This window comes from Mytilus trossulus, chromosome 6 (assembly GCF_036588685.1).
Source record: "Mytilus trossulus isolate FHL-02 chromosome 6, PNRI_Mtr1.1.1.hap1, whole genome shotgun sequence".
NCBI classification, from domain to species: Eukaryota; Metazoa; Mollusca; class Bivalvia; order Mytilida; family Mytilidae; genus Mytilus; species Mytilus trossulus.
The window spans coordinates 14,203,642-14,217,944 of NC_086378.1; the positions used below are offsets into that span (position 1 = coordinate 14,203,642).

Below are 14,303 nucleotides of genomic sequence, written 5' to 3' on the forward strand. Positions count from 1 at the left end.
CCAATTATACTTATAACATATGCATCCGAAAATTTACAATCAGTTGTTTGTTTTGAATAATTAATATACCCTTTTACAGTTTTTTGTGTGTTTGTTACTAGCGCTGACCAGCAAATTTAGACGATATGCTCATACTTCTCACAATCGAACCTTCTTTTTGGAATAAAAAAGATTCCAAATTTTGAGGAAAAAAATATGCAACATCGAAATGATTTTGTTATAAGTCAAAAGAAAAAAAACCCATCCATATCACTTTATTGCAGTAGAAATTACAATGTTTTATCACAATACCATGAAAATACGTCTAGAATGACTTCACCAAGGCATTTGCTTATAGTGGAAAGTAAGACATATTATGTAAGTGTAGATGAACCGGTAATGCAGATCTGTATAAAGTGTTGTATTCAAATCTGTATAAAGTGTTGTATTCAAATCTGTATAAAGTGTTGTATTCAAATCTGTATAAAGTGTTGTATTCAAATCTGAAACAAAGTTAATCAATATTATTTACTTAAACTTGTAAATGTTTTATTTTTCCTTTTACCATCCACCTTTATGGAAAGTTTCTTGTATACTTTCTCGGCATCAAAATTTCAATATTTATATATAACTAAGCTAAAAAAATCTTTGATTGGTGGACGGCATCTTTATAGTGTTCAACATACAGTATATCAAGGAACATTAAAGCACTTGTTTTCTAGAATGGTAATCATTCTGAAATAGTTGTTATAATGCATTTTCAATATAAAGGTTTCCATTGATAATTCATCGTTGAAATAGGCACACATATCCTTATATGATTTTTAAAAACATAATAACAAATGTAGCTTTTGATTTAAAAAAAAATAAATCCAACTTTCACCAGTTGAAGAACAAAATAACGTTTCCCGTAAAAAAAAATACTATCACTTTCCAACGACTGCAAAGTTTTCGATAAAGGCATTTCACCTTCCCACTGTATCCCATTTGTTTTCAAATGACAATTACTGTAGTACGATTTTAATATCTAAATATTTCTACTACTATTCATAAAACATAGGTTGAGATCCCCTACGCGCAATTTTTTGGGTATATAAATAAAGTATTTGCGTAAGGAGCAAATTTGCCTAAATATACAGCAGATCTATCTGTTCGTCAACCAATCGTGTATAATTATATATTATCAAACAAGGACAGGTTTATTTAACTAACTATACGGCAAATATGTAAATCATATCATAATGATTATGTGGGGATGAAAAAGTACCATACCACGTCCACTTTGTGTTTTTGTTAGATGAATTTCTATTTGTGTTCATCTGACGAGATAAGCCTTTTTGAAATTATTTCCGTAGTTTGTTCTTATGCCGTAGTGGTACGCTACTGTCCCAGATAAGGTAAAGGGTTTACGCCTTTAAACCATTGGATACCCGCTAAATTCTGTATGTGACCTACCGAAGTCAGAAGACTGTTTTTCAGTAATTATGTTTGTTGTAATTTATCATTGGTTTTTCGTTCATTATTTTTAACATAAATAATATCGTTCGAATTGCTTCACATTTGACTTTTTGGGTACTTTTACAGCTGATGATACGGTATGGATTGTGCTCATTGTTGAACAATGTGTAAATATTAAGTTCTGTGTCTTTTCATCTGTTGTGGAAAATTGTTTTTACGACATTCATACAACATCATCTCATTTTTTTTTATCAAACAATTGAACTCATAACAGAAAACATGGTTATCTCAGTTTCCCGATTTTAAATTTTAAATTTTTGAGTTGCAACATGCTCGAGAGAGTTGATATGGCATATCTAAGTACATGTATGTGTGAATTGCCACTTACCTGTGTATTTGAAAAAAATTGTCGTTATGAATTAAATGATATGCCATTTAATCTGAAGGAAAATGTACGTTGCAATCAAATACATCCAATTAATCTGTAACACTCCTAAAAGAAAAAATAAATAGTGATTTCATACTTAAAATATTTGATATAAAAGGGGCAAAATATACCAAAAGTGACATCAAATCTCACATGTAGATTACAAACTAACAACACCATGGCAAATAAACTAAACTGTTATCTCAGATTCATCGAAAGGGAAAGCCGATCCTGCTCCACATGTTGCAAACGTTGTGTTGCTCTTGTGTAAAAGCTTCATTTTGAGCAACACATATGGACTTTACCCATCACGATGTAATTTGTTTAAACTCTTTTCTTATTGCCCCAATGCTTGAAAGCAGATACAATTTTTACAGGATGGGTTTGTGTTCAAATTGTGATTATTTCTACATTACAGACGTTTATGTGACCGTAATTATCGTCAATATTTATAAGATAATAAGTCTTTTAAATCAAGTAAAATCATAATTTACAAAGCTTTATTATATGAAAGGATCTAACCAAATTTGTACTTTACATTTATTCTTTTGTAGTATTAAGATTTGTAAGATTTTATCAAAATACAAAGTTTAATATCAAACTTTGATTGCAGAAATCAAAGTCCGGTTCTGTAGCTTTGATTGTTTATACTACATTGTTAGTATTTATTTTATGATAACATATTACAACTCTCTCTCTCTCTCTATATATATATATATATATATACCTGCAGAATTATCTTGAGAAGAACGGTAATCAGTAAATTGACTTTCTATTTGAATCTTGCCCATAACTTTAAAGCCACCATCGTGATTGGACTCTCTTTTTCGTCTTTTTGCTGTCCATTTAGATTCATCTCTACATGTTTGATCCTTGAGAAAAAATAAAGTTTAACAATTATTAAACGCTTTGTTATCCGTATGTGAAAAAAAATTGATACGCATCAGAAAAAAGTATTGCATATATTCGTTAATTTCTAACTTACCGACTTTAGAATGCAATCAGTGCTGCCATCGCCGGGTTTACATATTTTCACTTCACACAGAAATGTGATTTCTGTGCTGCTGTGAAACTGAAATCCAAACATCTCTGCATATACCACACGAGAGTCGTTTGTCATTGTTTTAAAATTATGCATCAGTCGATATGATATAGCTGGATCCGAAATACAACTGCAATCATAATATAGATCTTATGATTCACTGATAAAGGAAAATGAATGTACTGCAATATGGACGTGATAATTACTTTTTACAGTGGTTTCAACACCTTAAGTACATTTCAAGAAACACCGAATGATTTACAACGTTATAACATACTATTTTTAAAAATAGTAAACTTCATTTTATTTAACTTTACTAGGATTGTTCTAATTATTTCAAAGTGTTTTATTTCCGTTATAAATACCCGTCTCTTGTCCACAGCAAAACATTTGAGACAGACGATGCTGGTTCTGCTGCATATGCTCCCTCAAAAGCTGTACATTTTGTCGGGACAATCTTATATTCTACAAAATAAATTCGTTTTTTTATGCACATGGTTACTATTAACAGAATACTTATGTATATACTTTACTACTGTCTTTAACTATTGAAAGAACTTTATGGGTCCATCAATGCCCATGCTACGTCAATCTTCAAAGATCCAAATGTTGCTAAACACCTATCTGACCTCAATGATGAATATGTTGTTGTCCCCGCAGACAAAGCCCCAAATAACATCGTTTTTATCTGTAAAAGTCATTACATTAATTGTTTGATAAACGAATTAGGTATAGACAATTCACTTGGAAACCCAACATATACCCTCACGACACTTACCAAAGAGGAAATCCTGGATAATCATAGGTCTGTTCTTTGTTCCTTTGGTATTTCAACCAAAGATGAAGAACTGGATCTTCCATCACTGTATTGGATACCTAAACTACATAAGTGTCCTTACAAACAACGGTATATTGCTGGGTCTTCCAAGTGCTCCACGAAACCCCTTTCTATATTATTAACATCCATTTTATCAGCAATCAAAGACGGGCTTCAAAGTTATTGTGAAACTGCCTATTCTAGAGGTGGCGTGAATCAGATGTGGATACTTAAAAATTCCAAAGATCTTTTAGAGTACATACAATCTAACTCTCTTTCATCTTGTAACAGTATTAAAACATTTGACTTTTCTACTCTTTACACAAGTATTCCACATTCCAAACTAAAAGACAAATTAAAAGAGTTGGTATTACTTTGCTTCATAAAAAAGAATGGCCAACGTAGATACCAGTATCTTGTCTTAGGGAGGGATAAATCATACTTTGTAAAGAATCATTCTGATTCAAACAAAAAATTCTCTGAAACCGATATTATCAAGATGCTTGATTTCTTGATTGACAACATATTTGTTACGTTCGGAGGACGTGTTTTTCAACAGACTGTCGGCATCCCAATGGGAACAAACTGTGCCCCTCTACTTGCTGACTTGTTTCTTTATTATTATGAGGCTGACTTCATGCAGGAACTTCTTAGGAAGAAAGATAAGAAGTTAGCAATATCCTTTAACTCTACTTTCCGCTATATAGATGACGTTCTTTCACTAAACAATTCAAAATTTGGTGACTATGTGGATCGCATCTATCCCATCGAATTGGAGATAAAGGATACTACAGATACAGTTAAGTCGGCTTCATATCTTGACTTACATCTAGAAATTGACAATGAGGGTCGGTTGAAGACAAAACTTTACGACAAAAGAGATGATTTCAGCTTTCCAATTGTGAACTTTCCATTTCTAAGTAGCAACATTCCAGCAGCACCTGCATACGGGGTATATATCTCCCAATTGATACGATATTCCCGTGCTTGCATTTCCTATCATGATTTTCTTGATAGAGGGTTACTGCTCACAAGGAAGCTATTAAACCAAGAGTTCCAAATGGTGAAGTTGAAATCATCCCTTCGTAAATTTTACGGACGCCATCACGAGTTGGTTGACCGTTATGGAATAACCGTTTCACAAATGATATCGGATATGTTCCTTACGTCGTAACTACAATCCCCTTCCCTTTCATGAATTTGACCTACCGAATTAGACTATTTACCGGATTTGTAATCACATAAGCAACACGACGGGTGCCGCATGTGGAGCAGGATCTGCTTACCCTTCCGGAGCACCTGAGATCACCCCTAGTTTTTGGTGGGGTTCGTGTTGTTTATTCTTTAGTTTTCTATGTTGTGTCATGTGTCCTATTGTTTTTCTGTTTGTCTTTTTCATTTTTAGCCATGGCGTTGTCAGTTTGTTTTAGATTTACGAGTTTGACTGTCCCTTAGGTATCTTTCGTTCCTCTTTTATGGTTTACCATTGACAAATTGTGACCTGGACTTTAATGGAGAGTTGCCTAATTGGCACACACACCATATCTTATTTCTGTTTACGGGTAAAGATATATTAGAACTGTTTTACCTTAAAGTTTATTTATAAAAAGTAAAATAGAAAACAAAACCGTATTTCATTTAAATTTAAAACGATAGGTCATTTGCCACTGCTGGTAGACGTTTCGTCACCGAGGGTATCACCAGCCCAGTAGTCAGCACTTCGGTGTTGACATGAATATCAATTTTGTGGTCATTTTTATAAATTTTCTGTATACAAAACTTTGAATTTTTCGAAAAACTAAGGATTTTCTTACCCCAGGAGTAGATTACCTTAGCCGTATTTGGCACAACTTTTTGGAATTTTTGGTCCTCAATGCTCTTCAACTTTGTATTTGTTTGGCTTTTTAACTATTTTGATTTGAGCGTCACTGATGAGTCTTATGTAGACGAAACGCGCGTCTGGCGTATAAATTATAATCCTGGTATTTTTGATAACTATTTACACCACTGGGTCGATGCCACTGCTGGTGGACGTTTCGTCCCCGATGGTATCACCAGCCCAGTAGTCAGCACTTCGGTGTTGACATGAATATCAATTTTGTGGTCATTTTTATAAATTTTCTGTATACAAAACTTTGAATTTTTCGAAAAACTAAGGATTTTCTTACCCAAGGAGTAGATTACCTTAGCCGTATTTGGCACAACTTTTTGGAATTTTTGGTCCTCAATGCTCTTCAACTTTGTATTTGTTTGGCTTTTTTAACTATTTTGATTTGAGCGTCACTGATGAGTCTTATGTAGACGAAACGCGCGTCTGGCGTATAAAATTATAATCCTGGTATTTTTGATAACCAATTATCAATTGGTAAAAATCAAAAGATCAAACACATCAAACGAATAGACAACAACTTTTATATTCCATACTATGTAGAGGCATTTCCTTATGTAGAAAACGGTATATTTAACCTGGTTCAAACGTATCCCAACCTCTCACTTGTATGATAGGTGCATATAATTTCTTGTAACTTATTTGGTCTGGTATGCTTCAGGTTACAGTTAAAATAGCACTCTCATTACAGCAGGTCATATAAATAACATTTATATGATAACATTAATGTAAAGTTAAATCTGAATGTTCTTGTAATCTGTATAGAACATATCGGTTGCTATGGTTTTTTAGAACTGAATTACAACAATTTCTTTAATTTTTTTTATTATGGTGATTATTGGGGAAAAAACCTTTAATATAGTTAAGATAGTTATCTGAAGGTACTCATACTGAAAAGGCAATCTCACTTTTTTCAGTGATTGCTCCATTTTAGTTGATTTTATATTTGAAAATAGATTCGTATTTACTGTCTTACTATCTTTTCCATTGTAAACTAGGTACAGGTAAAATTTGTCACCAATATAAACTGAGGACATATCTGGCAAATCTGTAACATCGTCTCGAGTGCTGTATACATCAGACTTTATGCGCATTCTAACTGTTTCTATTTCAGTAGGTATTTTAACAGTCGCCGAATTTCTGAAACAAGAACACCTATCATATAAAACTTAAAGAATCTTAAATGAATGTAACAATTTTAAATATTTCACACGTGTCATTTTAGCTACCAAAACTTTTAACTTCTTACCAGACAAAAAGTATTTAAAAAATGCACCTTGTATACTAGTATCATGAATTGATGAATTCATTAATTGAAATTGATTCATGCATAGAGTCTTGGATCGGAAATATACACATTTATTCTAAAAACCAATTGGTGACATATTATGTTCTTCACATATATAATTTATGATGGTATGACGATTAACCCCTAATGGGAGGTATAATGCCTTATTTTCATGATTCAGAAACATAATCTTTCAATCAGTTTGAAGCTTGCAGTCAGTAACTGCTAGTAGTCGTTTGTTATGTTATGATTTTAAAAATGAGTTTTACTATGGGTTTTGTTGGTTGTTTATTCTGCGTTGCATGGAGGTATACACATTTGTGTTAAAGGGGCAGCTAAGGTCCGGCACCAGGAGTGGGTTGTTTTTTCTATGATGAAGACCCATCGGTGGTTTTGTGCTGTTTTCTGCTTTTTGGTCGGGTTGTTCTTTCCCCATTTCCATTCTCAACGTTATTCCTTATTTATTCTTACGAATTTTTAGCTGAGCAAGGTAAACAGCAAGATTTATGTAAATTATAATATGCAATAGCGCCTAGAATAAATATATGTATGGTAAATTTAGGTATTTATGTGTACAGATCAAACACTTGACATATGCAAGAGTCAACAACAAAGAATTAGACGGTAATTTTAGATTAACATTGATTATAGCATTGATTCAATATTATAACGAAGTCGAAATTTCAAAGTTATCGTATAAAACCGGACAATTGATATGGCATAATGACAGAAAAATGTTCACATAAAGAGAGAATAAAGATATCAAAAGGGAAAACCAAATTCACAAAACACATTATACAAAATGAAAGACTGAGCAACACGAATCTAAACGAAATAGACCCAAAAATTAAACCACATAATAATTTAAAACTATCTCTTCCTTCAAACATATCCAATTTTCTAATATTTACAAAAAAATGAAGAAATGTTAACTATTACCACTAACCTTGATAGAATTGATATAAATGGGTAAATGTACGGTTTCATAATGAGTGAGACTTACCTAAGGTATGCTGACGGCAGTAGTGATTTAATTCAGAATAATAATAAACGTACCCCTACAAGGAACATATAAACGAACACAACTCCCTCTTAAACTTTAAAGGTTGTCGCAATTTCTCCGCTACTGAGAATAACCAGATCCTACTTCACTATTGACACTCGCCTTGTAACTAATGTTAAGTCGACATACGTATCTTTTGGTAACGTTAACATCGAAGTAAATAGAAGGAGATTGTGATTACGTCAATAGAAACATTTTTGTTGTTTTATGTATCTTAGGTTCTATACATGTCAACGCATTACGATTGGGGTTATATATAAATACTAGCAAGAGAGAATGACAATGAAGATGCCTGCGAGTTGTGTGGGTATTTTTGGCGTCAAATTCACTTGGAAATATGAGAATCAAGAACCTGATAAAATATGATATATTTGGCGATTGGACATCATTGCTATAGATGAATGTAATCCTTTGATATTACGTTTCTTTCTTTTCGATCTTTAGAAGGTTTTATTCATAAAAAAAATAAAAAAAAATATAAGTTGGCAATTAGGATACGATACTAGGAAATAAGAATTATGTATGCTTTTCAACTTTATACTTATTTGGCTTTATAAATATATTGTTTTTGTCAACTTGAGTGTCTGATAGCCAGTAGCCAATACTAAAAAAATATTAAGTGTTAAGCATCAAATTGTCACAATGAGTTAATTTGTTTTTAATCGTTCAGAAACCTAACTTACATGACACCCATTCCATGAACTATATAGACATTCATCCCTCTATCTGTCAAACTCTGACAATTGACTGTAAAAACATGACTATTCTGTCCTCCATTTATCAGTGGAGTGTTTTGTGCAGATCTATTTCCATCAAAAACTTCATCTTTTATAGTGAATGTCACTGTTCGATTACTCTGAAAAAATAAACTTTTAATAAACATGTTTTTTTTTTACATTTGATAGTCCAGTGAAATCTCCCTCTCTCTCTCTCTCGCTCGCTCTCGTCTCAATCTCTGTCTCATTATCCAATATGTTTTGTATGAATCTCTAAGTAAAATATTCTGCAATTAATGTATATTCTTATTACATTTTAACTGAAGTAAGACATTAATAATATTTTGATGTGCGAGTCAATGCAGATTGGGTCACAAGTTTTAATAGTGATGTCTTCGTAATAAAAGACCTTTTTACATGTGTTTCTCTATCTTAAATGATCTCCTAGCAACAACTTTAACGGACTAGACATTGAAAAATGGTTGTCCGCGTGTCCAATTCTTCCGTGTGGACATTATATGTCTTGTTTCTTATCCACACACATAATGTACACATCATATGTAGCCAATTCATTTTAAAATTCAAAGCAGACTATTTGTCATGCCGTTACTCATTGAATGTTCTGGTTAATGTTGTTGATAACATTTGTGATATTAAAATGTTCTTAATTATTTAATTTTAGTGGTATGCATTTTTTTTATATACACTAGAGCAAGTAGGTTCTAAATATTGAAGACTTGATCATTGAACTATTCACGCAGACATCAAATATTGTTTTAATGTCTTATATGTGGATCACTATGACAACAGTAGCAAGAATAGATATAATCATTTTAAGAAGTATATCTAAATTTCTCATACCGAGATAGTACCCTTTACGAATAAAAAAGATAAATTCGTGACACAGTTTGCTAAATGCTAAATGCTACTCTTTGTATCGGTCTAGTGCAGTACATGTACAGGGTCACTGTTTATGTCGCAATAATATGTCGTGTGTGTTTGTATTAGAGGTCGGTCATTTAGAGACGTATCAACGTTGACGTATCCGCATCTGCAGATATACCAAAAAAACAGTATAATGATCCCGAGCTTTAATATATGTACTTTCAATAATGCAAATGGGCGACTGATTAATTTCTAATGCAGAAATTTACAAAACAATAAGGAAATATCGATTTTTTGTGGATTATGTAACCCTTCATTTAAAGATATTCCGGATAGTTGGAACAGTTTACAGGCATGATAGGAGTGAATACGGTAAAATCGTTTGTTTGTGTATGAACTTGTGCTCACGTAGAACCAAATTGATATTTGACAAATAGAGTGATACTCAGTACTTTCTATTACCTTTTATGATAAAATCTCAAATGAACAATATTCAAAGTTCCTTACGTGTATATAAGTAGTACATTTGATTTTTTGTGTGTTTATTCATATAAGATCTTGAAATGTTTTTAAACTAAATTATTAAAGGATTGTGTACGATATTCGTGTACCTGCCCTACATTGGCTCCTTTTTAAGGGCGTGTAAAAGTAGTTAATAGAACCCCTTATTTATTTTTTTACAAAACACCACTATTACAAATATTAAAAGTGTATGTTTGATTGTTTCGAAGTTTCCAATTAGTTTTTTTTAAATGAAGTATGGTCTTATTAATAAGCTCGGGATCACATAATAGTTTTTAATATATCTGCAGATGCGGATACGTCAACGTACACGATACGGTTGATACGTTTGTAAATGACCGACCTCTACTTAAACATATTAAACCGATAATATGAGTCAAAATGAAGGTTATAGAAAGGTGGAATACACAGAGAGGATATTCAAACTCGTAAGTCGATAACAATCTGACATGGCCATGACATAAACGAGAACCGACCAAAAGTCATACAGAAATTCGAAAATAAGTATAATTTGGTCTTTGTTACATACGAGGAAAACATTAATGATTTTTGGAAACTCTTTTGTAACTATTTTTAGTCACGCGAATTAGTATAAGAATCATGATGATCTTTACAGATTCCAATATACTTCATCAGTTGGAATAAATATCATAGAGATAAAGATGTAAATATTTCATTTTTTTTACATAACATATAATTCTAAATTAAGGAAAAACTTATCACAATAATCTTAGAACTAACCGTAAAGATTTGGGATGATAAACATATTGCTTCTATTGTGATCGATGATCCAGAGGATGTTTGGGTTTTATTTTTACACTGATCACCAACTATTGTTATATTTGCTCCTGAAGATACGCCTTTTACCACAACATTTCCATTTTCTAAACAACCTGTAGTAAGATTTAAACGAATGTCAAATAAACTGAAAGTAATGATAATACAAATATATCGTAGTGTATTCTTAGATAATTTAACAGAACTCCCTCCCCTTCCAAACAAAGAAGATTGATTATCACTTGAATTAGGCCGTGTTCACATTGACCTAAACTCGGTGTTATGTTAGTGTAACTCACACATAAACTAAACATAATTACGTTCCCATTGACAAAACTCAATGTTTACATGTAGTTTAAATCATGTTTTGCCTACATGCAGTCGATAGTCGATATAGGCCTTGTGTAGGTTCAGTGTACACAAAACTAGGCATTCCGAACTGTATTTTTTCTATTTATACGTAAAAAAAGAAACGATTTTTATATAAAATTGATACTTATAACACTTATTAATAAAGTTCTTTACAGAAACATTTGTCTAAACTTGATATATTTATTTGTTATAAAACACTTTACGTAGCCTTATTAGCCCCTTATCAGAGGTTTCCACATTTGCTACGTATCAGGTACGGTTGGTACGTAACTCAACCGTTGGTGCTGTTTGGGAGGTTTCACTTAATGCATGAGATTAATATATGTATCATGATAAAAATAGAGCAACAAAATTGCATATCAGTGATAAAAACCTAAATCTTTTATTTTATTACGATTTCACTGCTTCTAGAAAACCTTGCACGTGATTTTATACGATAAAATTAATTTTGTGCAAAAGATAATGAATCAAACAGTCCTTACTGGAACTGAGTTGCCTCGACCTTTATATTCTAAATATAGATTTGCGTTTCTGTATGGCTATGTTTTTGTTTTCTGTATATTAGTAAAAGGATTAGAATAAAGAATGTTTTCTAATACTTAAATATAATTTGGAATAATTAGAAATGACTTATTAATAATATCTAATATCTTACTTGCACCTTACTGGTGTCGTTAATGACTACATAGACAGATCCAGGGGAAGGGGGACTCCCCTCCCCCTTTTTCGTGGCAAAAATTTGGTTAATTATATTGGGAATCACTGAAGCATGGATGGAGCGCCGCCTCCCCCCTCATTTTATGAAAAGTTCTGGATGCGTCACTGAACTAGTACACGTGCTAATGGCAAAAATGAGTACGTTATTTTCTCATTAAAATAATTTTTCACTAATTAAGCCATCTTTTCGATCATTTGAGCAACATTTTTTTTTCATAAAACGCAAAACACATTGTAAAACTATCGATCTATCTTTTTCCTTATATTTTGTTACTGAACTTTTTAATAAAATTGTTGATTATATTAATTACTTAAAGAATAAATATAAATTTTATGACACTATCGAAAACCATTTTTTGAGTCGAAATATTTATCATCACGATGTTCCATGTACTTCATCGTGTTAGCTTATTATTATTATTTTACTAGACATTGTTATTACATTAATATTTGTAAATATTGTCGCAAGTCAAATAGTGTATTGCACGTGTCTGCGAGTAGTATAAAATAATCAACGAGGGGTAATGTTAAACCAATATCCATCCATTTATCCTTTTGTCGTACAGCATTGCCAGAAAAAACTTCATACAACACAGCGAATTTGTTCACTGATAACGGCAATAATTTGACGCGTTATTTACACTTAGTCTAATTCAATATGAATATGTTTTACGGGAAATACTATCCGAATTAAGGATAATTTTCATCGGTTGGTAAATGGTTCTATGTAATTTGTTCAGGTTTGTATGTACTTGTATCATGAATACGATATTACTTTAAATAGTTAAACTCCAGTTTTCTGAGTTTTCTCTCTCGGCTTACTGCGAAAAATATATATGAACAGTTGTGTTTTAAAAAAGGGCATTTTTCTAAAATTTATAGATCATATTGATTTCATGAGGGTTTTTTTTTATAAAGAAAAACTTTACGCCCGACGGTAAAGATAATTGTCCAAAAGGAAGGATGCCAAGTAACTTCGATATCAGTCATATCTCTATGCATAATTGTTTAAATTGAAGATGTAAACGACCTTGTATTTTTTATAACTGCATTTCGGACGTCTGATTTTTTTTCTATCTTTATTCAATTCTTACACATATATATACAACAGATATATTACATATTACACAAAATGATCACAAGGCAATGTTATTTAAAAGTATAATTATGTAGATATAGGAAGATGTGGTGTGAGTGTCAATGAGACACACATAATCAGTACAATAATAAGAAATCATACGTTTTGACACCTAATCATAGTAATAAAATTAACAGGACCAAATGTAACAGAGTGTAAATTTTTAATAAAAAGCATGTCTCCCTGGACGTTATTATATTTTATTTCTATATCCCGTGACAAATGTACACAGACTGAACGCGAACTGACTGAGCAAATTATTGGTTTTATATCAATTTTGTCATTTTTTCTTTTGTTATAAAGGTCAATTTATTTTGTTCAAATACATTTTATTTGATCATGTTTTCTAAAAACTTACCAAAATAAATACAAAACTTTCACATTTTATAATGATACATAAAGTTATTACAAACAAAATTTATAAAGTTTTAAATTTGTTTTGTAATTTAGCTTATTTGTATCTAAGTAGTTTCACGGGGAAATAACTCTTAACTATAAACCTTTCGTACCGACGGTTACTTGCAACGGTTGCCTGAAAGCATAATCGAGTGCACACACTATTGTTTCCTACGAATACAAGAAGAAACCACATGAAATTAGTCCCAAATTACAGCCAAAAATTCTCAAAACAGTTCTGCACATGATTCCTAAAACATTTGTTGATATAAAGTGTATACATCAATAATTTTCAAAAGTTTAATGACGGCTCCCACTTCGTTCTACGGTTGGTACGGTAGCAAATCTGGAAACCTCTATCAAGACTCATCCATCATCTTTGCCGAACACATAATTTATTAGAAAAGGTCTTCCCATATCGACTGGACGTACACACTTGACAGAAATATTTGCCACTGGTATTTTTTCAAACAACGATTCACTCATTAATGCATTACTGAAAAAGGGTGAGGTTACTTGTTTGTTTGTGTAGAATCTCAGATCCGTTAAAATACAATTAGAAATAAAAAAAAATATCACCCTCTTCTTTTGCCAAAGAAAAACTTGTAGAAAAAATATCATTTGAAACAAACAGAAAAGATAGAAATGTACTGATCCTTTAAATCGCAATTCTTTTTCTCTGTCTATAAGCAAGCAGTCTTAGCTGATGCAGCCTTTTTTTAATACGTAGTCGAGACATCTTTAAACTACTGCAAATCATCCATAATTACTTTCTTAAAGGAGCAACCACTTTACTTTAAAAACAAAGGGGGGGTATG

General features: G+C 31.9%; 1 protein-coding gene across 3 annotated transcripts in view; it reads right to left on the minus strand.

The window, feature by feature from the left end:
* Positions 1–236: 236 nt before the first annotated feature.
* Positions 237–14,303, minus strand: part of LOC134723209 (uncharacterized) — a 52,390-nt gene continuing 38,323 nt past the window's right edge. For 2 of the 3 annotated variants that reach the window (XM_063586834.1, XM_063586835.1), the window contains 8 exons: positions 10,827–10,978; positions 8,646–8,818; positions 6,588–6,751; positions 3,272–3,371; positions 2,850–3,036; positions 2,592–2,736; positions 1,826–1,930; positions 237–482 (listed from right to left, as the gene is read on the minus strand). In XM_063586834.1, the coding sequence (XP_063442904.1) occupies positions 1,857–1,930; positions 2,592–2,736; positions 2,850–3,036; positions 3,272–3,371; positions 6,588–6,751; positions 8,646–8,818; positions 10,827–10,978 (995 nt within the window). In that variant the 3' untranslated portion in view covers positions 237–482; positions 1,826–1,856. Of the gene's footprint in view, positions 483–1,825; positions 1,931–2,591; positions 2,737–2,849; positions 3,037–3,271; positions 3,372–6,579; positions 6,752–8,645; positions 8,819–10,826; positions 10,979–14,303 lie in introns of those variants that run through there. The other variant, XR_010108014.1, reaches the window with a different exon arrangement.